We start from the raw sequence: 27,107 nt of genomic DNA on the forward strand, positions 1-27,107 counted from the left end.
CAATGGCTTCCTTCAGGTATCTGTATGTTAAAACAGCAAGAAAGTTTTAAAATCTTATCACTGCTCTGCATGAAATGCATTGATGCTCTGGAAAAATCTATTATTATATGTAGTGCATCTAATAATACTTTAAGAGTCCAGTGAGACCAAAATACTTATACATGTAAAATAAAGCTTTTGAAACATGAGTTTAGTTCTTTGATTGTAAACCTATTAAGCTGAGGAATAATTTCCCAATGGTGTTTTTACTGATCTCAACTATTAGTCAAGTTTACCTTTTTCTTCTTCTGAAGCACATGATTAGGTAGTAGTTGGTGAAGTTGCCTACGTTTCACATGCCTTGCAGCAATCTTCATATCCATCTCAAACATTTTGCTGTTTATTGCTTGCCTATAAACTACACAATTAGAGTAACATTAAGACCTATTGAAACATTTTGGACAGTTCATTTACTTGCCCAGACACAAGCAATTTGCACTTCATAATATTTATTACGCTCCAGAAAAAAGCACAGTGTCTTCTCCTTCTAGCTGAACAACGTGAACTACCTACTACGGCAGAACTGACAGTACAGATGCTGCAATGTTACTCTGGAAAGAGACGACCCCTTTCAAAGAAAAATATCTTGCAAGCATACAGTTAGCTAAACTTCATTTTGAACAAGTTTCAGTAGCAACAGCTCTGAAGTGAATTCTACATTTTGTCTCAAAGGGACTGAAGACAGAAATAAGATTTCCTCCTAAGAATTACAGTATTTACATAAAATTGTTTTCTTCACAGGGGATTCGGCTTTTATTATGCAGCTCCTACAACAAATGGGGTTTAGTTCAGGAGTTCCATGCTTGTGTGCCAGCTAATGTAATACAGATCATTCTGGCAACTCAGACACCTCTACGTTTTCATACACGAGTGATTTATGTTTATATTTGTTTTTTTCTGCTGTGTTCTGTGGTTGGTTTGTTTAGTCTGTGTTTTTTGTGGGGTTTTGTTTGTTTTGTTTGGATCACGGTGGTTTCTGGTTATCATTGGGGTTAGTTGGTCGTTTTGTTTTATATGTCTATTATAATAATGTATTCCTCTACCTCAGAAATTTAATTCTGGTGAGTCAAAACTGTTAGTGCTAGTAAAGGACTAACACAACATCTTGTGTTCAAGTAAAGCCATGTAAAAAATTAAACATCTGTTGTTTTTTCACACTGACTTCCTACACAAAGTTGAACATTGTGGCAGACATATGAATAAAAAAAAATCTGTAGCTCTTCAATACAAAAACTTCAGAGGCATCTCACTTATTCACTGTCTATTCTGCAAACTGTAAGGAATCCACTAAATAGTCTGTGAACATGCAATTGACTTTCTGTTAAGAGAAAGACAAAACAAAAGGTCAATAATACTGCATACTGAAGAGCCTACTACACTAATTCTTCATATTGAAATAATTCATAATGTGCACATGTAAAAATTGTAAGAGTTACAGCTAGGGTAGGGGCACACTCAGGAAAGCCAGACATCATTAAAGCATTCCATATTCCTGGCATTAGGTCTTACCGAAGTTTCACTACCAAGAATACCTATCCCACTTTCTAAATCTCTATTCCACCCCCTGCCCCCACTAAGCAGTAAACTATTCACTAATTTAATCCTTGAAATGGTTTCAGTAGTTTTGATAACATCTTAACAATCTATTCCAAAAGACAAACATGAGTTTTTGGGATGGATTTGAAACAGTGAAGACATATCACATTAATCTGACAAAAAAAGGTACACCACATAATCAGAAGTAGTCTATTATTCATAGAATCAACCAGGTTGGAAGAAACCTCCAAGATCATCCAGTCCAACCTATGACCCAGACCTATCCAGTCAACTAGACCATGGCACTAAGTGCAGTCTGCTAGTTGCTTACTTCTGGAAGCGCATTTACAAACTGGACAGAAAACTACACATCACAGTCTACAGTGATTTTGAAGAAATACTACTTCATTTAACACAGTAATTATCTAGACAAATTTCAGATTTTAATGTATGGCAAGTAAAACAGATTTGGTGTCAGTCCAAGTTTTAGTGTTTTCATACCAAAAATCTAACTATTGAAATACTTAAAGAACTAAGACACTGCAACTCCTAGATTCTTCACTCCTTCAAAGCAGTGGCAAAGCTGTTACACCTTTTTGTAAATTCTCAAAAATTAAGATGTGTCTATAATTGCACTTTCAGTCCTTATAACCCGAGAAGGAATATTGCACTCCACAAGAAAATGGAAATCCTTTTGCCTGATAAAGGACACAGACAAACACGGAGCCACTCCTCATGCCCTGCACTTCCACAGAACAATAAAGACTTTGAAACCTTGGCACAATTTACTTAAAAATAGATGTGTGTTTATATTCTATTCATCTATGCACCAAGAGCAGGGGTGCACAATTTCCTCACTTCCAGTCCTACTGAGGCCCAGAAATCCAGAGACAAGGGTTGCAGTAAGTAGCACTTCAGTCTATTCTTTTAGCCCTGTAAACACGATCCTTAACTGTCAGTTGCTTAAAAAAGATATTGTAACTTTTTTAAGTACTGTTCCTCTGGCAGCCTCTGGAGTGTTATACTCTTCAGCTGTTACCAACCCTATGCTTTATATTTTTTTATGCACATTTTAAATATTTTCGTGAATCAAAAGGTAAACCATGGAAAAAGTCAAAAAGGTTTCTGGAAGAGAGTGCTGGACATGAAAGCAAAAATTACTCAGTTAACCAGCTAGTAAGAAACTCTATGGAATAAAGGGCATTTTGTTGTAAAATCTGATACTTTTAATCCACTAATAAATTCAGTTTCATAAAGCAAGACAGACTTAAGTCAAAGTTTATGGACACACTGTTTAAATGAGATTAAGACAGGTAGTTTACATGCAATTTGTCAGTTTAATAAAGATCACAATATAATGTACCATTCTTAATGAGATGTGAGAAGTGCTAATCATTTTAAAGAGTTTAAACCAAACAAACTGAACATAATTAATCTGAAGTGTCTAGAAACAATTATCTTAATTCTTCTACTCCATGTCTAGATACAATTCTACTAGTGAAACAGAGTAGATGATGAGCAAAGACAGTAGAAGGCAAAACTCACCTGTATCTGTAAATGACTGAATATCATAGGTAAGATCAACACTTAAATTTTCAGAGTTTTCGGTTTTCTTAAACACCAACCCAATCACCCACATTGTACGGTATTCTTCCCTGGGAAAAAAAAATGATACAAAGAAGTTACACAACAGCGACAGAAGAAATCAATTGTAAGTTATCTGCCAGAAAGAAATCTGTACATTTTAACTTCAATAGCAATGGAGAGATAGCCATAGAAAGGCAAAAAGCTCAGGCTACCTAAAAAACATTCCATTTGCAATGCAAGAAGTAGTCACAAAACACTTAATGCCATCTATCTTCAACAAGCAAGGAACTAATATCATCAGTATATTACTTCATTCAACCATGCTTCTCATTTTTCAGAGTTACAACTAGCCAACTGCAAAGGAAATAGAATTGAAAGAGCACAATTTTTTAGCACCTGACTAAATATACTTACAGTATTCCCTAATTAAAGAACTGCCCCCTAAACTTGCATTCAACTCCCAAATTTCTTAGCTGTAACTGACCACAAAATGCAGTTTTCGGTAAGAAAAGCCTCCTTCTGACAGCTCATGTTCACATAATATATATGCAAGATGAACTAATATATCCTATTACAGAATACAATGTAGCACTTCTCTAGCAGTTGAAGGAATTATATCCTTTAACTCAAATGTCTTTTCCCAGTGTTTAAGAAGAACACAGTTTTGTACACAGTCAATGAACAAATTTAGGACAGCAGGTGAAGAAAATACATAATTTACATCAGGAAAATTACCTTTCCTAAAAGCACCACTCTCTCAAGTAAGAGCTAAGAGAAGCCTGTGATTACACAGGCAGTTCTAGTTGCCCTCACTCAGTAAAAAGGTGCTGAAGGGGTACTGCCTGTTTTTGCCTTATTTCACTTGATATATCCATGTAATTTAGGCATACAGTTTTAAAAAAAATAAACATGTATTATCACTTGGCAAAGATATATTCTTCATTTTTTTTCCTTCTCGTACAAAATAAAAAATACCTAATTTCACAAAGAGTATTTGAAAAGAGCTAATTGATTAGTGAACTGGCATTTTTGTGAAGTTATCTCCTCACCATTACAGGAAAAAACTTTTTTACTTACTTGTCAGGATTCTCTTTCGGTGCTGGGAATGACTGTGGATTCACATGAGCCAGTGTAATGAACTCGTTCTTCTCCAGGTTTCCGACTAGAATACGGATTTTTGATTCCACCAAGCCCACCCTGCATAAAGGCCATTAATTAGCAACCTCACATAAATATAAATAATAGATGTAAATATGATAAAATCCTAAACATCACCCTTATACTAATATTTCAGACTGCAAATTAACTAGTTCACTATACATGACAGATTCATTTGGATCAATAAACCAAGAGAATGCTTTACAAAAACTGATATAACGGAATTTTAAAAATAATGCCCTGAAGGTCTCCTTATGATCAAATTTAATAAAAGGAATTAAACAGAAAGATATTACACAGCAAGTAAGAGACAGTCAGCAAGTCCAATAAGCAATTGGATTCAGATCATCAATTTTAGAAGTTGAAAAAATTCCTGGTATCTGACAATCTTAAAACTCCTCTAATAAAAAGACAGCAGAAACAAGGGAAAGAGGCATTTTTAAGAAACAGTACTTGAAGAGACCATAAACATCTCCTCACACTGCTTGTTAAGCAAAGCACATAAGGCTTACAAAAGTAAGACTTGTAAAGTCGACCTGACAGTGCCATAAAGCTGCAAAACTGATGCAACAGCATTCACTCACTTTTTCCCACTCATTTTCAAAAGCAGACCACCTCCATCAATTTAATTTTGAAACACTGAAGCTCCAATTTGTTTCATTAAAAACATACTAGATACACTATTGCACCTAAAGCAGACAGATTTTTGGCTTTGTTGGGTGGTTTCAGGTGTTCTTTTAAACAGTAAGCATTCTACTCACCATTCTAGTCGCTGTTTTTCTGTTGGTGCACTTGCTAGAAGTACAATATAATGCCTTTGGAGATAAAGATAATATGCTATTCTATTTGTACTTCTAAAACTAGACATTCAAACCTTAAGAATTTACAGTAAACTCAATATTGCAAACTACAGATAATAATCTCAGATATACACCCTATAATGAAATGCAGCATTAAGTGGCTATGTCCCCCAAAACACATGGCTAACAGACTTCTCAAACCATTTAAGATTTGCAACTACACTTTAGTAACCCTAACTAAAAAATGATAAAGATAGCACCAGTTTGAAATTAATAGGTATTAAAGTATTTAATGATACCAGAGATTGAAACTGACTACTAGAGATTCCTTGCAGTAATAACAGTTGATCACAACCATCTAATGTGTCAGTCGGCTTAGTCACAACATTATTTCTGAAGTGTCAGAAGAGTGGTTAGTACATATGCATTTGTTTGAAGTAAAAAATACAACCATCCATGTGGTTTAAAATATATATATGTATGCATCTTAGAATGGACTGAAGACACTTATTTGAAACTTAACAAGGAATCTTTCATCTGATGATAATTCTTAGGCTCTCTATATTCCAGGATAATCAGAGTACACCCACTGTTAAGCAAATGTCACAAAAACAGTACACAAAGCAAAAGAGGGATGCTAAACAAAGAAGCTAAGGCAGGGGAATGGGAGATGATTACTTTCAAAGTGAGTTCATCATGATGGGGTTGAGGGAACCTTACATATCTATGGTCAAGTTTTTCAGAAGTTTGGCTGAGAAGTCTATTTTAACATACTGCTATATACATACTGATATAGCATATTCAGAGCAAGATTTAAAGAACAGTGGTAAAATGAAGGATTAGACTGTATTATATATGCTTCAGAGTGTAACAGAAGGTCAATGATGGCAAAAAGTTACAGTGCAGAAAGAGTCTACAGATGTTACAGGCCTTCAAATTGTAACAGCAAATCAAGGTCAACAGATCAGATTAGTAACTATATTTCCATACTTAGGATAGCACGAGGAAAAAAATCCCTGAATGCTACAATGCTTAGAATTCAGTCAGATAATGTCAATGAAATAAGAGGACTGGAAAGGAGATGTAGAAAAATGTTTCCCCTTTTATCTACTTATTTTCTGCATTTTGGCGATATTAACTTAACACAAAAATGTTAGGGACTTTTTCCTGTTTTTTATGAAGATTTCAATTACCCTCATTTTAGTTACTTGTAGGGTACCACGAATCAATCATTTAGGATGGGGGAGGAGGGGAAAAGGTCTTTTAACTCTATCTAGGTAGTTGCCAACTATTGCTTTTTTCTAAGCAGTACCAGTTATGCAACAATAATCTGTCAGATTCCTACATGCTACATATGCTTGCAGGCTATTTCATTTAAATAGGAATGACAACCTAAGGTTTTTATTTGTTGGCATTTGGTTTTGGCATTTTTTCCACCATGTATAAGCTGAGACAAATGTTAAATCTGCAAATATTTGTAGAAACTAATTTTTCAGTTACTTATTCAAAGCAGCTCTTTGAAACTAACTTGGAAAATCAGTTTTTAAAGAGGTAATTTGTGTGTGTTTAAAATCCTCAGCCAGCTGGTGAGTACCTAGGAAAAATCTCTAAATCTTTTTTAATGATTAGCTATTTTTGCTGAGGTTGTGCTAGCTACTAGGTGAAAGAAGAAACGAGGCCATCATCCCCATCACCAACAGATTAAAGGGAATTAAACACTGAAAATCAGCTATTCCTAATTTCAGTAAAACTTAAAGTAGCATAAGGTGTTGAAAATCAAGATGCTTAGAATCCAAGGTCTCACTTCATTACAACAATGAAATTTGTTATCAATTCTTCACTCAATTTTATGACAAATAACATCTAACTCAAAAGTTTCCATTACTTCATACACTTACAAATAAGCTTAACTTATGTTTTATTTTTTAATTATTCTGAAGTATACAGGGTTGGTCAGTTTTGTCTGGGCTTTTCTGTTTATGTTTTCATACAAATAACCTCTTGTACTTATTATAGAATTGTCTCATGCCATTAACACCTGTACCAACAAAAAACCCCCAAAACATTTTGAACTCATACTACTTTGTGGAAAAAAAAATTAAGACCCTGAATATGTTAATTTAGATTTTTCTTCTAAAGCTGTCCAGGATTTATACTTTAAATTATCCAGTGCTTTAGCTAAAGTGCTATCAAGCAAGTGTTTAAAGAAACCTTTCCAAAAGGTATGATTACCTCCTACTGTTTCAGCAAGGTGTCTCTATAACAGAAAAACATGCTGGAGCTCATGAAATGATTTCTCTCATTGATATATTTCACTCTTGTTTTTAACCTCTAATAATTTCATTCTTACATTGTATTTCATACTCGTACTTTTTTATCACGTCCCTATAAAGCACCATAGCCAGAAAGTGCATGTTCTTCACTGTTGTTTCCATCTAAATAATTTAAACCAATATGAAGAACAGATAACACATTGAAACTCCTTAAATTCCAAGGAATTGTTGACATCTTAAAATACTACAGATTTCCCCATTTTCCCAATTTCTAATCTGCTCTTGCCATACCAATTATTCAGTAGTCTCCAAAATTGCTTAAAATAAACTTCAGCAATGTGTGAGCAAATACAGTTATCAAGTCTAAAGTGGTTATGATCAATGGATCTTACCATAGACGTTTAACAGCTAATTGCCAATAAGAGCAATACAGACTACTACAGCTATGCTTTCAGAGAATAACTGTTTTTAGAATGGTCTCAGAGAAAGGATCAGATGATTTCTTATCTGACAAGGCACTATACACTGCTTTGAAATTCAGCAGGAACAAGTCAAGGCATCTACAACTTAAACTAGAGTGCAAAGAAAGGAAAACAATTCTGAAGCATTTAGGTTTAAAGCTGGAGATCTCACTAAGATGCTTCATACTTACTGCATATAATTATTTTATTTCATAGAGATTATTAACCAAGTTTTCAATTAACTTACTAAAATCCAAGAAAGTTGTGGATAATTTAAACTAAAGCAGGCTCCACAACAACATCACACAGTTCACTAAAAAAAAAATCAAAATCATTTAGCACTAAAAATGCATATTAAAATTTGGGAATATTTTGTTTCTAAAACAGCTAAACAAAAAGCTATACTATAATGGAGATTATTTCAAATGACAGTTAATGTTTCCTTTTTTTCCCCCCATAGTTTTGAAGGAAACTAAGAAAATGTACTAGGAAACTTACTAGCAACCTCTTGAGCAGAAATAGATTTGTCTGCAGCCCATTTTTAACTTAAAAAAAGCCAACATTACAGTGGTCTTGTAAGCGTTTTCAAAGTTAATTCTCCAAGGTACAACATAAAAGCTGTTGAAATATTTTAAAGCTTTTATCATGCAAAAGGTATATAAACAAAACACAGACACATTATGAAGGTCATCAGTCTCTTTTAATGGGGGAACTGCATTTCAGTCTTATTTAGATTAGTACATAACCAACCAACCACCCAACAAAGGAACAAATGTAAAATATATTTGATCATGATTCAAGAAAAATGGGTCTCCAATTTCGACTGAGGGCAAAGAAGATGTAGTCCGTATTTTAATAATCCATATTTATTATAGAAATACAACTTCCAGCAAGTCCATATACATTTAACAAGCTTCTGCCCCACAAGCATGTTACTGGAAACTCTAAAAATGTGAAGTGTGAACTTCAGTACTCTCCTCAGAGACAATGTAAAATTAGTGAAGCTATGTGTCTGAGTATTAATAGCCAGAAGCCTTAAGCTTTATTTTTTCATTAAATCTGGTAATAACTAGTATAGCTAGCAGTTAGTCAACACAAATGCAAAACTATCTTTTATTGTCAGACTGAACTGTTAACTACTGTTGACAGAGTAAACATGCAGTTTCAAGTATTTCAGATATTGACCTTCAGAAGTAGTTATTTTAATATCTTGTTTCCTGGGAGGCAAGACCCATTTTTAGAATGCCTACTGAGACCACTAGTTTTACTTGCAGTTAACTGGTGACATTCTAAGTATCTTATCAGGGACTAAAATGTTTCTAAACTGAATACTGAAGACACCACCACCTCCAACCCCCCCACAAAAAAAAAAAAAAAAAAAGTGTCTAAGAAAATATTACTAATCTCCTGAGGAAAATAATTCATTGGTTCCCCTCCATATAGAAAAAATCTGAATAAAGCACTTTTTATCAGTCTAAATGTACGTATATTTCAGATCCTGTCCTACAGATCATCATTAGATATTTTAACTGATAAACTTAAAATATTCTGCCATGCCATAAAATACATACTTGTACTTTTGAAAGAAGTTTGGAGCTTCAAAAAGTTTGGACCACTCTGCCTTACTCAGCAAAATTTCATCTGTGATAGCAAGACCTAAATTATAAGAACACATTTAAACTTTTTTTTAAAATACAGTTTAGTAGCCAGAGTAAAACCAGCTTCCTAACTTAGCATGTTACTATGAATTACTTCCCCCCTTCATATTCAAAGGAACTTATCAACAAGTTTTATATTCCAGTCACACCTTAAGTTGTCATTAGTTATGCAGATTATATTATTAAAAAAAGAATCTCAATACATTTAGAAGTATATGTTAATTGATGAGACTGATTTCACTTCTTCCCTCAATTTAATGTTTTCTGTATGCCATAATAACTATGCCATCTAAAGTCAAACACCTTTGTCTTTGCAGTACCTAAATCATTTGTGCAAAGCATTGTACAAGGCAAAGAAACAGTGACAATAACGTACTGCTCTGCCTGAGAGTGCTTTTATATTTACTCTCTGCATTAAGTCTACTCCTTACTTAAAAAGCATCTCTCCTTATCTACTATATTCACATAGATTACTAAAATAAACCCCAGAAGACTCATCTCTGAACAAGTGCATTGTCTTAAATTAGGCCTAGAAACCGTCATCAAGTGAGATTGCAACACTAATCTTACATGTGGCATAACACACTTGAAAGACGCTGAAGTAAACAAAAATACTGTACCTTTAATTCTTATTTTCATAGCACAAGGCATTCTCCTTAACTACCTTCAGTTTCTAAGAATGAATGACAAATCTACACAAGTCTCCACTGAATTTGGGACTTCATGTAAGCATAACAGATCAAGTTCTACCTCCATGAGAAGAAAGTCTTTTGTCAAGAAACTATTATCCACCCACCTCCCACTTCACAAAGCAGATCCACAATGGAACTACTTCAAATCTCTTTGAAAACATTTATATAAAGAGTTTAAGATAATACTTACCTTGTTTAAATTCCTCAACCATGACCATCCGTGTGGAAACGGACACATTGTAGGTAGAGTTCTGCTGTGGGTATGCTGGTGTAATTATAGGCATAAGATGGTACCTATCACTGGGGTTTACCTATGTATAACAACAGCCAATCAGTTTTCTTCAAGCACAGACATGAGTTAACAAATTTGGATTTATCCCTTTACTACAACTGAGTCCTAAGTTCTAAAAGACTTTAATTTGCAGGCCAAATATATTTACCAAGTTCAGAGGAAGTTTAGAAAAAATAAGATAATGCTTTCACAATGGACATCATTCTGAATTATTGATGTGAGTGGGCTGTGACCTGTCAGCACATCAAAAAGTTGTAGTTATTTATCAGTCCAGAAATACCAAATGAGCAACTTCTCTCTTTAATAGAAATTAGCTTGTGGTCACATCAAAAGAAGAATTTCTTATCACTACAAGAGCATCTTCAAAAGAACGACTGTCTTCAGATATTGCAAAATATATTTTATATTTTATTTCTGTAACATTACTGAAAATAAAAAGCTGGCTTGGGAGAAGAGACTCTAGGCAACCTGACAAAAACATCACCCACATTAACGTTTTTTATTAAATAATAAAGAAAGGGCAAAACACACACACAAAACATCTTCTAAATAGCATTATGATAGCAATTTTGTAGATAGTAAAGTAAAGATAAACCCCTGATATTACCTTGCCCCACTTGGCTTAGCTACTGTAACACAGAGTTTCCATCACACACTGACCTCAGACCCTCTATTTCCAGGAATAGAAGTAAGATTCAAAAACACTTTTTCAACTGTCACACATTATTTACATGTGGACTTTTGTCAACCAAAAAAGCCCCAGATCTCAAGTAGGTAAGGGCCTATAACTTGATTTATAGTGCCTACACTATCCAATGAAAAAAATTAGTTCAAGATCAGCTATTCTAGAATTGACAAAGAAGCACTGAACATATTCACACTATGCCTCACTGAAACCTCAGAATGTGAGCTGCTTATCTGCTGCAATCTCTTTTATTGACTGCCCGAAGGACTTCAATGTCCAATGTTCCTAATGTAAGTGTTCAGAAAGTCAGAGCAGGTGCTATAATAAGCAAAACAACAACAACTTCAAGTTATAATCTTCAGTCAAAGATAAAAAGTCATATTACTACAACTATACAAAACCAAACCTATGCATCTGTAAGCATTGTACTGTGAATTCAATACACTTGCAGAAGTTCCAAATTTTAACTCAGAAGCAAACTACTTTAAGCAGTTTTATATAATGCATTGTTTTAAAGGCTTTGATGCAATTATACTGAGTAGCTATTAAGACCACTTATTACAGAAGCTGAGAATAAAAAGTAGACTGTTTCTCAAGTGTGCTTCAAGCAGTCAGGCCAGACAATTAAGCTAACAGTTCCACACTCAGGAAAACTAGAGGTTACCTACAAAGAAGACATAATACCAAAATATTTAGTTTAATAAATCCAAAATGAAATTCGCCTATAATTTTTAAGCAACTGAATTTATTGTACAGTGTGACTTATAGGGGAAAAAATAATACACTAACCCTTGGGTCCCATACAGGCAAATTAAGATTGCATTCTTCTGGCTGTTTCAAAAGCACTGGATTTGGCCATTCCCTGTTCAAAAAGATTGTAGCACTGAATAAGACTATTGGATACAACCATGTATGTTCAACAAACAACACTTCTGAATGTGATCCTTCTTAACTGTGGTCTCACAGTAAAGCATCATTAACTCAAGACTAAGCTGGTCTAGCTGGGGTTAAATAAGCTATATCACTCAATTACAATACAGCTGCAATTAGCATCTCCAAAGCATCAGAAGAGTGATTTTTTTCTGTAGTCCTGGAGGTTTATAATCACTAGTTGAGTAACTAGAGTGAAATTCTCTAAGTTTTTTTGGAAATAAACCTATCAAAGAGAAATTCCTCTATGAAAATTGACATTGTGTCCATCTTCAAGCTAGCTGTTTCATGGATGAACTACAGAAGAAACAGCCAGCATGACTACAGCATTATTACAAAGCACACGTATTAAGCAAAAAAATTCCAAATCAAGACAGAAAGAAGCCATGCTGAAAGAAAGAAAAGTAACACTTGTGTTCTTCAAGTTGTGTCTACTCCCATGAGTATAGCTGTCTTCCTATAAAGAGAAGTCAAGTTAATCTCTTGGTATTTACACATACGAAGTGGACAGCAGTATAAAAAACACAACCAATTTTCTTCTACTAGCTTGTGCAGCAACACTACCTCAAAGAAGCTATAAAGTCTATGGATTCAAGATAGTGAAACGGTGGGAATTATCTTCACATTAGGAAGGAAAGACACTATCTTGAAGTGAAATACCAACTTGGTACAGGGATTCTTAAAATCTGTTAATGTCTCCTGAAGAATCTAAGTATCCAGACACACTCTTTAAAGAAAAAGTATTCATTTGTAGTGTGCAAATTACACTTTTGTTCCATTTATTCTGAATTTACTGGGAAGGTTCCCATTGTTTCCAGAGTTATTCAAACCATCTTCCTGAGGTTACTATCCAAAACACCTATCTCTCCATACTAACGAGACTGAAAACCACACTTCTACTACTGGTTCTCTTAAACTGCATTTAAGCTACATGCCTAAAATAGATACAACCTTTTCCCATCATCCCGGTATACAAATTTTAAGACTTTAAATTTTGGGGTGTCTGCTCTTACTTTGCACCATTTAAGTATTTTATCTGAAGTTACAAAAAATACCTAAGAAAATTTTACCTAAAAACTGGGTGGTTTTTGTTGATAATTTAGGAACAACACACATTGGATGACTGATTGAGAAACTAACAACTTTCTGGCAGCAAGAACAATGCTTGTAACTACCATCTTGATCTGGTAATAGTTGAAAACGATACCATAAAAACAGGACTAAAATTTAGTGTCTACAAACAATTTTATTTTAGTGTAATCTAAATGTAAAAAAAAGAAGAAGAAAAAAAGAAAAAGAAAAATGACAACAAAAAACCACAACATACCATTTAGAAAATACCAAGAAAAATTTATGTACAAGAGTTGACGCTATTGCATTTGGATAAAGCTGGCAGGTTCTTGCTACTAGCATAGCCCAGGAAACACCACCAAGGAAACCTAGTATATTGGAATAGATGTTGTGGCCTGTGGATTGAAAAGAGACAAAGGAAGAGAGTTATCAGTAACTGTAAGAGTTAATGAAAAAAATTTTAAAATTGAAATAACTGCTTACGTTTTGCCCACAGTTTGATAGCTCTCAGTGTTAACCTGAAGTTGTCAATGTTTGGTACTAGATGCAAAATTTCATCAGTTACCCGGCAACCTGCCAAAAGAAAGAATCCATTACTCATGCTGCCTTTAAAGCTTTTTGCTTGCTTACCCTCCCTCACCTTCAAAGATATTAGGCTTTCTAGATCAGCACATTAGAAATTAATTCTGTATTTCAATCACTTCTGTTTTAAATTAGAAAGCTTATCATATTTTCATATAGTCCACAGGATCACAGGATATTAGGGGTTAGAAGGGACCCAAGGAGATCACTGAGTCCACCCCCCTGCCAGAGCAGGACAATACTATCTAACACAGATCATAGAGGAACACATCCAGACAGGTGTTGAAATTCTCCAGAGGACACTCCACAACCTCACTGGGGAACCTGTTCCAGTGCTCATGGACCCTTACAGGAAAGAAGTTCCCACTTGTGCTGAGGCAGAACCTCTTTCGCTGCAACTTAAACCCATTGCTCCTTGTCCTATCACAGGGAGCAAGTGAGAAGAACCTGTCCCCCCACTCCTGGCCAGCCTTCAGATACTTATAAACACTTATCAAATCCCCTCTAAGTCTTCTTTCCTCCAGACTTAAAATGCCCCAAGTCCCTCAGCTTCTCCTCATGAAGCATGCCCTCCAGTCCCCTAATCATCCTTGTAGCCTTCCACTGGACCCTTTCCAGCAGATCCCTGTCCCTCAAACTGGGGAGCCCAAAACTGAACACAGTATTCAAGATGAGGTCTCACCAGGGCAGAGCAGAGGGGGAGGAGAACCTCCCTTGATCTGCTGGACACACTCTTCTTAATACACCCCAGGATCTCATTGGCCTTCTTGGTCACAAGGGCACATTGCTGTGCCACGGTTAACTTGTTGTCCACTCTAGGACTCCCAGGTCCCTCTCCATAGAGCTGCTCTCCAGCAGATCACCTCCCAGCCTGTACTGGTGCAGTTTATTATTCCTCCCCAGATGCAGAACTCTGCACTTGTCCTTGTTGAACTTCATCTGGTTTCTCTGTGCTCAGCTCTCCAGTCTGTCCAGGTCTCGCTGGATGGCTGCACAGCCTTCAGCTATCTCAGCCAAGCCTCCCAGCTTGGTGTCATCTGCAAACTTGCTGAGCAGACACTCTGTACCCTCATCAATGTCAATGATGAAGATGTTGAACAGTACTGGATCCAGCACTGATCCCTGGTGGATACCACTAGTCACAGCTCTCCAGCTGGACCTAGCACCATTCATCACCACCCTCTGAACTCTATCTTGCAACTAGTTCCTAACCCACCTCACTGTCCGCTCTTCCATCCCACACTTCCTCAGCTTGCTCACTAAAATGTCATGGGAAACGGTGTCAAAGGCCTTGCTGAGGTCAAGGTAGACTACATCCACTGGTTTCCCTGCATCTACCCATTCAATTATGGCATCATAAAATGTTATCAGGTTAGTCAAGCGTGACTTCCCCTTGGTAAATCCATGCTGACTACTCCTGATAACCTTCTCTTCCAAGTGCCTTGAGATGGTCTCCAACAGGAGCCATTCCATCATTTTTCCAGAGATGGAGGTAAGGCTGACTGGTCTATAGTTTCCTGGAACCTCTTTCTTGCCCTTTTTGAAGGCTGGAGTGACATTGGCTTTCCTCCAGTCCTCAGACACCTCTCCTGTCTGCCACGATTTGGGAAAGATGATGGATAGTGGTAGAACGCTAATATCAGCCAGTTTTCTCAGCACTCTTGGGTGCACGTCATCAGGGCCCATGGACTTCTTAATGTTAATTTGTATGATTGATCCCTAGTCCAGTCTGAACTGAGAAGTGGAAATGTTCCCTCCTCCAAGCTACCTCTCCTTCATCCAGGGTCTGGAGTACATAGGGGAGTTCAGCCTAGTTGTTGATGTGCTTATGCATATTAAAACACAGCATAAAAGACCCCATGCACACATCTTGATTTGTAAGGGCAGACAGCACTCCACACAAAATTCTTCTCTCCATTTTTTGACAGCATTGTTTACTAACAAAATACATGGCGGGGGGCGGTAATCAACCCTTCAATGCAAATAACTGCCTATGATTTAATTTCCACACATGGAGCTGCAATATTGTCAGGTAAGTCTTCAATTAAATATCCTAGATTGTTTGATACTGTAGGTTATTAAGAGATTAGACAAGATGTTTATATGAACAGTTGCATATACTTACCATTAAGACTTCGTATGCATCTAATGTCTAAATTTTTAAGTAGGCTATCATCTCGTAGGTCTAAGTCTTCAGGAATAGTTTGCAGTGCTAATCTTGCAAACAAAATATCAATCTTAAAAAAAGAGAGAATATATTAGAAAACTGTTCTGTAGAATTCTGTAACACATTTTCATCAAATTTGCTAATGAAAGCAGTCCTGCTAGTACACAGAACCACTTTAAACACCACAAACACCCTTCAGAAATATTGAAGAAACATTTTCAGATAAAATACAGATTAAGATCAATTTGGAACCAGCATACAAACTCTTGACTGTCAAATAAAAATCATTTCAGAACAAGCACTACTTCTAGGTCCTGGATACAAAATTCTACTCAGAGCAAGTACCGAAACCAATCTAGTTTTAACCTAAATATCCCCAAAAGTATCACTACCTTACAGAAAGAGCAGGAGACTTTTTTTGAGTGCTATACGCATTCAACTAGGGCCAGCATCAATAAAAAGTCTAAGCGTGTGATTACAGAAAATCCAGCAAACTACTGAGAAAGTGTATAAATCTGTATAAATGTTTAAATGATGTCAAATTATTTTGCTACTACTTCTGCAATAATTTACTTCTGCAATAATTTATCATAGTCTTTGTAAGTCAAGAACATGAAGACACTGTTCAGCTCCAAACTTAAGTTTTACTTTATCAAACATATAGCAACAATGTTACACAGAGCAAAGAAGTCAGTTTGCATTTCTAGTCTTTTATTCTCATCATATTGACTGATTACTAAAGTGCATGTCATGTTTTATATGGAAAATAGTACTTCTCCATGTGAAACAAGTTCAAAATTAACTTCAGCCTGAATTCTAGTCTTATCTTTAGAAGGTCTCACACTTCTAATGATTCAAATTTCTTGAACAAGAAAAGGTTTTTTCAAATTAATAGATTTGTGAATTTATTGATTTGTCCTATGTATTTTTTTTGAGAAAGCCGAGTAATCATTCTTTTTTACAGGAAGAACACCACCAAAAATAATAAAAAAGTCAAGGTGCTTGTTCATTTTCAGCAAGACCATAAAACGCGTATGTAAAAACTAGATTTGGAAGAAACACCAAGTTTAACTGACAGGATCAGCACGAAAACAAAGTCTTCCTCAATTATAAGGTGTTCTTTACAGAAGGAATAATTTCTGACACCTTTTCCCTGGATTAGGAAAAGGAAAATCAAATTAAGCACCTTCTGATACACACACAACCATGAGAAATCATAGCCTAACAGCACCTGTACAGGTCTCTTAATTGAGAGAAAATATACCTGCCCTAGCCTAAACTGAGTATGTCAATGAAAACATAAAAGTAAAACTAGAGGGACGAGGGCAAAGGCAGGGTCCATCTTTCTAAAACTTAAAAATCAACAGTACCCTAACTAACGACCACTGTAATTGCCAGGCAGAGATGTTAATATTACAGCTTTTCAAATCACACCACATATCAAAAGGTTAGCATGGGAATTCCTGCCCAATTACCAGCTAATATAAAACAGCAACAAGTCTGAGGTGCTATGTGTATATATAGTCATATGGGTTTGTCTTGTCACCAAAAAACCAAAACCCCATACAAACAAAAAAACCAAAACCAAACAAAAATTTGACAAATTGAGCATCAAGCAGTCTGAGAAAGACTAACAGAGTGTCTTCTGAAAGCACTGTTATTTTGTCAGCAACTTCTTCCAAAATAGTAAAAAACAAGTTAAGGAAGTTCGTAACTCCAAGTCAGCACATCTATCAGACTACAGACATGAAATTCATTGTTTTGCTTATGTGTTTACAGACATCTGAAGAGATCAAGATGACAGTAATACTGAGTTTGCTTTCAGCAGTACATTTTTGAGAAGTGATCAAAGATCACACAACTTCCTACACATTATACAGTATAACACATTAAAGCAAATATGAATTTAAGATTTGGACAGTCAATCATTACCAGTCAAACAATTACTAAAGCCACATTATTTATCAATGTAATTTCTATTAATTGTTAATCCACAATAATGCCAATACTGGTATTCTACAGGTCAATGAACTAATCAGTGAAAGTTGATAGCAGTGCCTAAAAGAAAAGAATCTAGAGTTACTATACATGCAACCTTCAGTACATCAAGACTGAAACAAGTTTTTCTTGAAGTCCAGAAACACAACTGATGGCTGTTGCCAAGGACCTAAGTATGAACTTTTAAGAATCGCTTCAACATAATTTGTCTTAATGTGTAATTATGTGAGTTATTGAGATCTTAAAAACTGTGTCTTAACCATGTTCTACCAAAACAAAATAAAATATGATCTTTACCTCTATTCCATCAAAACAAAGTTTAATAACTGGGACAAAAGCTTCTTCAACAGCCTGGGAAGAAAAAGATAACTTTTCAGTATACAGAAGAATGTTTACAAGCAACAGTTAACAGCTCTAAACAATCACAATGTAATGCTATTTATACAGATGCTTTTCTATTTTCGAGCTCGTTTTTGACAGAAATATATTTGTCCACCATTGAAGATTTAAGCATTAAGTACTGACTTATTACATGCTACAGCTGTCTGGATGTTAATTATAACCCAAAAGTACAGCAACCAGCCCTGAGGATGCTACCTCAAGATCCATGCAGGACATGATCAAGCACCTTTTACTCCTCACAGCATCATTAAGACTAACCAATAAGGACTCTTATGCTAAGAGGCCTCTTTCTTCTGTAGTTTCTGCAGCCAGTATTTTATGATAAATGACAAGGAGACAACTGCAACTATGCAGTCTGATTTCACCTAAACCAGTAAGTCACTAGTCTGTAGAGCTCAAGTATCTTTTCCAAAAGCAGTCATTAAAAGTACTCTGACAAACAGTGTCCATAATGAAACTATGGAACAGCTAGGAATAGCGCCTTTCTGAACTAAACATCTGAATTAAATGCAGATCTGCAGAGCCTTGCTTTCAAAAAAACCCACTACATACCTCCAAGAACCAAATGGTAGGAACTGCCAGAGGATAAGCAGTTCTAAGAGTGTTCTAGTTCTCAACAAGAACAAGAAACAACACTACTTTATGCACTTAACCTTAAAGTTTCCTCAATGTTACTGTTTGGAAGGATGGATCCTAAGCAAAATAAGACTTTCACAAGTCTCTCAGACTCACTTACTAGTGCAACCATTATGAAAGTCTAGGCCCCCTAAAGATGGAGATGTAAAAACTTTCTTACAACATAGCTGGAATGACCTGAGTTGCAACATGCTGGCCTAAAGGCTATTTCCATCACTGCAAATCTACACTGAACAATGTAAATTTACCCACCCTGCTGATAAATCAACTACATTAGCTTAAATTAGGTAGTTTATAGTGAAGCTGATTATATTCTGCATATTTAAACACTAATAACAAAAAAAAAATCAGGTAATAAAGCATTCAGAACAGTTGTTTCAGTGCATATAGTATTACCACCAGATGTGTGCACTACTCTGGAAATTAGCAGCTAAAAGATGCATAAAGTGCAAGAACGCAGACATAGTTCCATTTATTTTACAAAAGAAGGACTAAACCAAAGTTTAAGACTTGCCAGCAACTACCTTAACCAAAAAAAACCACTACAAAGAAAGCCACAAAATTGCAGCAGTGAAAATTTACTCTGGGCCTATACTGAGTAGATTACAGCTCCCACCAGCTGACCAAGGGGAGCTTATTTCTTAGGCGTAACAGAAACAAAATACTGTGTACCAATATGCTTTCCATTACAACAAAGCAAAACTTCCTCTTCACATGCTAAAAACCTTGGCACAACATATACTAATGACACATTTAAATGGTAACCTCAGTTTTAAAATGCACAGCTGACAGCCAATATAGAAGTTTAGTTAATATCAACTACCATAATTGTTTATGTAATCATGAGATCATAAAATAGCAACATAACAGCACACTTGAAAACCTTCATTAAAAACACAACCTTGGTCCTGATCTTTTCTAAGCTAACATATTTGTATCTGACTGCTACTAGAGAGTGAGCAGAATTATCACAATACTAAACATGTGCTAGAGTATCATTCTGCTCGCCATATATTTAAAGAGTGTCTTCAAGTGGGAACAGAAAATATTTGGAAGAAACTCTATTTCAATTATTTTACTAGGCTTTGCTGCAGGTTCACTAAAAATTCACTGCAAATTTTAACAATAAAGATACATCTGTGCAATACATCTTTCACTACTAACTTTTCAGCATCACTTTTGCTGGCTGTGTCAGGCAATACACATACCCTCAGATCTTTTACTTCCTCTTGCTGTTTCAGTTTTTCATAAAATGATGTGAAAAAATCACTTCTTTCAACATGTCTTGGTGCAACACACAGGGCATCAATATCAGCACCTGAAATTGTTTATTAGTGTAAGTTATTCATATCTGACACATGTGAAAACACAGAGTCACAGAAGGACATGGGTTTTAAGGGACCTCTGCAGATCATCTAGTCCAATCCCCCAACTAGAGCAGGTTTCACCTAGAGCAGGCTGCACAGAAGTGTGTCCAGGAAGGTTCTGAATGACTCCAGAGATGAAGCAGCCACATCTCTATAGACAGCCTGTTCCAGTGCTCTAGCACCCTCAAAGTAAAGAAATTTCTCCTCATGCTTAGATGGAACTTTCCATTATAAAGTTTGTGTCTGTTACCTTATCATGTCACTGGGCATCAATAAAAAAAGACAGCCCTATCCTCCTGACACCCACCCTTCAAGTATTTACAAGCATTAAGATCCCCCTTCCCTCAGTGTTCCTTAGGCTAAAATCCTCCATGTCCCTTAGCCCCTTTTCATAAGACATGTTCTAGTCCCCTCATCAACTTTGTAGCCCTTTGCTGCACCCTGTTAAGGCAGTTCCCTGTCTTTAAACAGGGGGGTGCAGAAGTGGACAAAATACTCCAGCAACAGTCAAAATTTTGTTTGAAACCCAACAGGAAAATTTAATTTCGCTTCCCATAGTATTGCTTTTCTTTGGGAATATTATGCCAAACAAAATGAAATGGAAAAAAAATCAAGTCTGTGGACACTAAGCACAGTAAATACATACATACATTATTTCAATAAAGGAAGATTTGTAGCAATTTTCAAAGAACAAATCACAAGAGTCTGAATATACAACTTCCTCTATTTTTAAGTCCTTTCAGCTTTATTTTCTGTTTCCCAACCCACAACAAAAAACAAAACAGGAATATATTTCTTGTAGTTAGAATGAAGACTGGAGATGATCGACAAAAAAAACACGTGACAAAACATTGACACAAAACCCAACTAAAAATAAGATAAATTAACACTACTCAATGTGACATTTATAGATACATCACTAATTGAAATATATTTTGTACCATAAATGTTTTTGTATTATAAAAGAATATATTACCTTTTGTATGAACCCCTAATCTATAGGATCCAAATGTAAAAATTTTTCCTCCAACATTTTCTATTACAGATTGTGGAAGATTCTGAATGGAGCAAATAAAATTGGTTATTTTACCATAACAAATTCTAACAACATTTATTGTAACAGTAGTTTATTGTAAAACAATAATTTCTGTTTAAAGTGTAGTCACTAGTGAAATAGCAATCTCAGTATTTACAGAAAATATAGACATATGTTTGCCACTCGGGAACTATTTGTAACATTTCAACTACATTACACATCACTCCCTCAAACTTGGTCATTGTTCCAGCATCTCTACATTTCAGGTGCAATAGCTTTTAAAATATTATGGTTAACACTTAATTATTATGCTTACGTATTTTGTTTAATACTTGGGTATTTCAGAATGACTTGGAAACTGACAATGGATTCCAATTAAAAGCAACAGAAAAATACTACTTACACCCATACTACATTCTTTAATTAAAAGTTTGGTTTGGGGAGAGGTATTTATCTTGTTAAAGTTGTTCAGGTACATCTACTCAAGTTTCTACATTTGCATCTTCAAAAAAACTCCAAAATCTACAGTACTATGGGCAAAGACTACAACATGGCAAAAACACTATCAGTGTTTACAAAGGCAGCATTACAGGATTCAAATTGAAAAATATCATAAAGTTGAAAAGTCCATTTTAAGATCTAGCACTGGTTTCCAAAGCCAAACAATCCAAGCATATAATTCATAGTACTATACATATATATTTTCACAAAAAGTCAAGCTATATTTCTACCTAGAGAGCAGAGGGAACAACTGAAAATTACTATTACGACTACCATGACTTTTTCCATCATTTATCACTCTGTTTCTCTAACAAGGCTCTACTTTGAAGGAGTGATGCTGCCTAGGAATAAAAGAAGCTACACAAAGGTGGTATTTGTTTTTCCAATTTTATCAAATTTGATCCCCAAATCTAAGATTCATCCCATTTACACTGGGACAGATTTTGGAGTTCTTCCTAAAACAGTTTCACATGAAAGCACTCATGCTAAAACACATCCATACCTTGCTTTCGCTGATTTCCCGGATCCATTCCTTTACCAGGTTATTTAACTTGCCCAAAATCAGAATTCTAATAATAAAACAACAGAATAAGTCATTAACTTAAAAAATGCTATGTTTGATCTAAAAGCATCATTATACATTAACACTGCACATCTAATTACAGATCTTCTTTTATACATATATATGTACACACACACTGAAATCATGTCACTCTTAAAACATTCTCATAATTTTTTATTCCTTCCAAGATGTTTCAAGTGATGTAAGCTCAGAAAAAAAAGCATGCATGCAAAGCCTACACATTTTTAGGTATGTAACTTCTACTCATTTTTTAAATGAAATCTTAATTCATAAAACACATGTACAAGAAGCACAACTGAGAGCAAAACTCTAGAAAACATACTAAGGATAAAAGTATAGGGGCCAATACAACAGATCAGCTATGAGAGGAAAAAAAATACAGAAGACAGACTTCAGAATGTAAAGATCATTATAATTCCTTCCTGTGTGCTCAGGTATTCCCCTTAAGATGAGGACAAAAAATATTAAAAAAAAAAACAAGCTTAATATTCCACTAAAGCTGTTAAGAAAGCATTACAAGGAACAGAAACATGGTTGAGGTTCAGAAGTCAACTACATTGGGGGGGGGGGGGGGGGGGGGAATCACTGCTGGCCTGTTTTACTCACCTGCGTTGCAGTTCTTCCTCTTCTTCAAATACACCATAAGGTTTTAAGGTTTCAATTAATTTCTGGGTAAGCATGCAGTCAGACTCCTTCGGGGCAGCTAAACTGATAGGTGAGGTAATGCCATAATGCTTCTGTAGTTGTTGTGTTTGTGATCCCTGGGTTGTAACGGGACTAATAAAGGCAATTAGACAACATTACTGATAGAAACAAAACAACGTAAAAATTCTTTTTTTCTACTCATAGCAGCAGATAAGAGACACATACTAAAGAAATAAAAAGTTAAACCCATGCTTAGCACTTGCATCCCAGATCAATCTGTATTACATCTGTGCTACTAAGGACAATAATAGAATTGCCTTTCTCCCAATTCTAAATACTGATTACAGGTTTAGAAGGTGCTATGAGTCATGATCTTTTACATCAGCTGACTTCATACCAAACATTCATATAAAAAAGAAGTCTTCAGTACATTTTGAGCCCACCAGCACCATAGTTAGCTTTAAGCTGACTTCTCTGCTGGCTAGCATAACTGGATGGCTAGACAAAACATGTGAGCTCCATCAATACTGGCAATATTACATATAGACTTGCTTCATGAAGGGTGGCAGGAGAATATAAAATTTCTACTAGACAAATACTGAGGATACAAGCACTACTCACTCTACAAGCCTTATGTTTTCTTGACATTTTATTTCAAGTATTTCACTACACAGAAAAGCCTAAAGTAAACTTAACCCACCACAAGGGTTAAATTTGCAAGCACATCATTCACTACTAAACAGTGCAAGCACCCACAGAACCCACCCTCATGCAAGAAAATGCTACTCTCAAGTCAATCCCCCATATCTCAATATTTCAAGAAAGAGGAGGAGACAATGCAAAGAACTTCAGTAAACACAAAAGCAAGGTTATCACATTGTGAGAACCAACAGCAGCTTTCCTAGATGAGTATCCTGAAAAGGGTCATGCAAGCTCTTTTTTTAATAACGGGCATATATTTGTTTGTGATGTTCACATTTAAATCACAGACATTTTCAGAATGGTTACTAGCCTTGAAGTCCAAAACATGTGTTAGTTTTGCTCATTATACTCTTCACAATTAAAAAAAATAATGCTTAAGTCTGTATTTTAAAAGCTCTAAAGGTTACTTGCAGCATTTAATAGTAGTTTTATATCAGTTATAACTTTCCTCTAAATATTGAGCTGTTATTTTTAAATGTAAAATTGATTGGTTTTAGGTATAGTGAAAAGTCCTAAGTACTACAATTTGTTTGAAATTAAGAATTCAGTCACAATGCAAGTTTCTCGCAAAGCAAGTTCTAGCATATTTGTCCCTTTGCTTCTTAGTAAAAGGCAAAAACGTGCAAAACAGGGAAAAAAGCAGATTGAGGAAAAAAGCTAAAATTTAATAATGTAATGAAGAATTTGGTAGCAGCTTAACAAACCATACTGATCTTAAAACTTCTGTATGAACTAAAACTTTTTTAAAAGCTGCTCAGATGAGTTACATAAATCAACAATTCAAACTGGGGACAAAGGAAGCCACTAAAACATTTTTTCTCATTTTAGCAAATCAATTATACATTTAGGAACTTCAGCACAATTAGTAGCTTCAGCCACTTAGTTTCAACTTCAAGCAGACAAAACCCCAAAAGTTCTGAATAGATAAATATCATGAAAATTCTTACTTATGCCACAAAGCAGGTAGCTAAATATGAACTATAATTTCTCCCATTTTGTCAATTGTTACTTTGAAAAAAATAAATTGCTTTTTAATTTAAGATTTTTCAGTTTATTTGTATAGGTTTTTTAAAGTAGTAATGTAAAGCAATCAATATCCGAGTTGTGTGTAACAATTTCCTGAAGGTCTGAGCTTAAAGGAGGCTGTAGCCAGGTGAGGGTTGCTCTCTTCTCCCAGGCAACCAGCAACAGAACGAGGGGACACAGTCTCACGTTGTGCCAGGGGAGGTCTAGGCTGGATGTTAGGAGGAAGTTCTTCACAGAGAGAGTGATTGGCATTGGAATGGGCTGCTCAGGGAGTGCCATGGTCTAGTTGATTGGACAGGGTTGGGTGCTAGGTTGGACTGGATGACTTTGGAGGTCTCCTCCAACCTGGTTGATTCTATGATTCTAATCTTCACCCATCCCTAAGTAAAAACTGTACTCAATTCAACAGATACTGGACTTCATTGAAGAATGTGGCACAACATAGCCTGGAAGGTGCTGTTAAGTTTGAAAAGATGGACTCAATGGACCCATATTTTGAGAGGCAGGCTCCTGAACTTAGTAATGCTGATAGAGCCCTCTGGCTTCCACCTGCGTGTATGGGCTATGCTTCACCAGCTAGAGAACTATCAAGCCTAAAGACAATCCTTCACCTTGCCACCAAAATTACGGTACATAAAAACTAATCAAGCATCGTCTCACTTCCCTCATCTGGTTTCCAGCATAACTCTGGCAGTACTAAGTGCAGGTCTGTCTTCATGAAACACCAAGTTGTGATTTAAACCCTAATATACACCCTCTACTCCCCCCTGCCCTGTAAGAACACCAGAGCATGGCCATAGGGCACAAAATCAGCTTAAAAGCCATCATTCCAGTGACGAGTTTCAAACAACCTATTAAATCCACCAGTTGATATACATCTTTGGGATGCTACACATAAACAGAAGCTTTAGAGTTACTGCTTTTATATTCATGTTAGGTCAGCACAGGACCTAACTACACAAATGTTTTGCCTGTGTCTGAAAGTCAAGGAGTTAGTAAGAACACTTTTACTGGGGTGGTATGTAGCAATTCTCAGCACAGCTGCTTCCTACAAGATGATGTAACTCTAAAAGTTATGTATTAGCACTGAAGGAATTACAAGTCATTTCTAGCTGAAAGCATTTAAGTCAAAGCTCAACTATTCACACCCGCATGAAGTTAAGGCTATTCCAAGGTTTCTATAATACACAAGATAGCAGAAAAGTGCTCTTGTAAATGAAGAAAAAGATGGTATTTGGCAAGAGAGTTTCTTAAACTCATTGAAGGATGCTATAAAATAATACTAGATAAGCCACCTTCAAACAATTAAATGCAAACAGTCATGAAAGTTACTACAAAACAGTCATATCCTCTCACCACCGGAAATAACCTTTCAATGTTCATTTTCCAACTTTAATGTTGCATTTACTTGTTACATTTTAAGTAAAGAAGGATAATGATCAACATTTCTAGATTTCTTCCTGATTTTAGAAAAAAGTAGATGACAATCTACTTCAAAATACTCTCTCTTCAAAGGATACAGACATCCTACTTCTCACCTGTGACAAGTCATGATACTTCACTTTTTGAACCCTCTGAACTATCCAATTTATTCAAAAAGAAAGAACAAGTAGGAATAAAATGCTAACCTTCTACCCAAGAGGATCAAGGAAGTTAAGGCCTCAGGAAAAGGGTGTCAACACCTGCGCAGTATACTGTCTGCTAGTCACTGAAGTTAAGCATTAACAAAAATCTGAGCACTGAACAACATAAAGTCCCATTTCAGCTACTCAATCTTGACAAAAACAAAGAGAATTTTGGCAGACTCTGTCAAAGTCTGGCACTCAACTCAAATCGTGGTTCAGGAGTTCTGTTTGTTTTGTTGGGGGCTTTTTGTCTGCTTCGGTGGGGGGGGTGTTTGTTTTTAAGAAATAATCAAGGTAAAATGTTAAGCTTTTTGTTTGTGAAGGTTTTTTTTCCCCTTAGTCAAACACACATACATATGAAGATCCTGCTCTCACTCTCATGTGAATGAGCTACCTGTCAATAGCACAAATATAAAGTTGCAGAAAGTGTAGAGTTAAATTTAACATAACTGGTTTGACCTGAACTTTTGAAGAGCATATGCTGACATTTTAAATAATAAACAAAATGGGTAACAGCTACAGTAGTTTAATTCTGAAGTGTCAGAATCCAGTATTTCATACTCTAATATGAATTAGTCTCACCTCTCAGAGAGATACATTTTCCCTCATGTAAAAAACAGACACAAAACCAGTACAGCTTAATTTTATTTTTTTT

General features: G+C 35.6%; 1 protein-coding gene across 4 annotated transcripts in view; it reads right to left on the reverse strand.

Annotated features, from left to right (window-relative positions):
• PAPOLA (poly(A) polymerase alpha) overlaps positions 1–27,107 on the reverse strand; it is a 42,909-nt gene that overhangs the window by 10,022 nt on the left and 5,780 nt on the right. For 3 of the 4 annotated variants that reach the window (XM_064141964.1, XM_064141922.1, XM_064141972.1), the window contains exons 2-16: positions 23,061–23,231; positions 22,374–22,440; positions 21,311–21,392; positions 20,176–20,285; positions 18,227–18,280; positions 15,890–16,001; positions 13,666–13,755; positions 13,439–13,577; positions 11,971–12,043; positions 10,395–10,515; positions 9,426–9,510; positions 5,082–5,135; positions 4,240–4,359; positions 3,121–3,230; positions 276–397 (exon numbers count right to left, since the gene is read on the reverse strand). In XM_064141964.1, the coding sequence (XP_063998034.1) occupies positions 276–397; positions 3,121–3,230; positions 4,240–4,359; positions 5,082–5,135; positions 9,426–9,510; positions 10,395–10,515; positions 11,971–12,043; positions 13,439–13,577; positions 13,666–13,755; positions 15,890–16,001; positions 18,227–18,280; positions 20,176–20,285; positions 21,311–21,392; positions 22,374–22,440; positions 23,061–23,231 (1,510 nt within the window). The other variant, XM_064141982.1, reaches the window with a different exon arrangement.

Source organism: Pogoniulus pusillus, chromosome 1 (genome assembly GCF_015220805.1).
Source record: "Pogoniulus pusillus isolate bPogPus1 chromosome 1, bPogPus1.pri, whole genome shotgun sequence".
NCBI classification, from domain to species: domain Eukaryota; kingdom Metazoa; phylum Chordata; class Aves; order Piciformes; family Lybiidae; genus Pogoniulus; species Pogoniulus pusillus.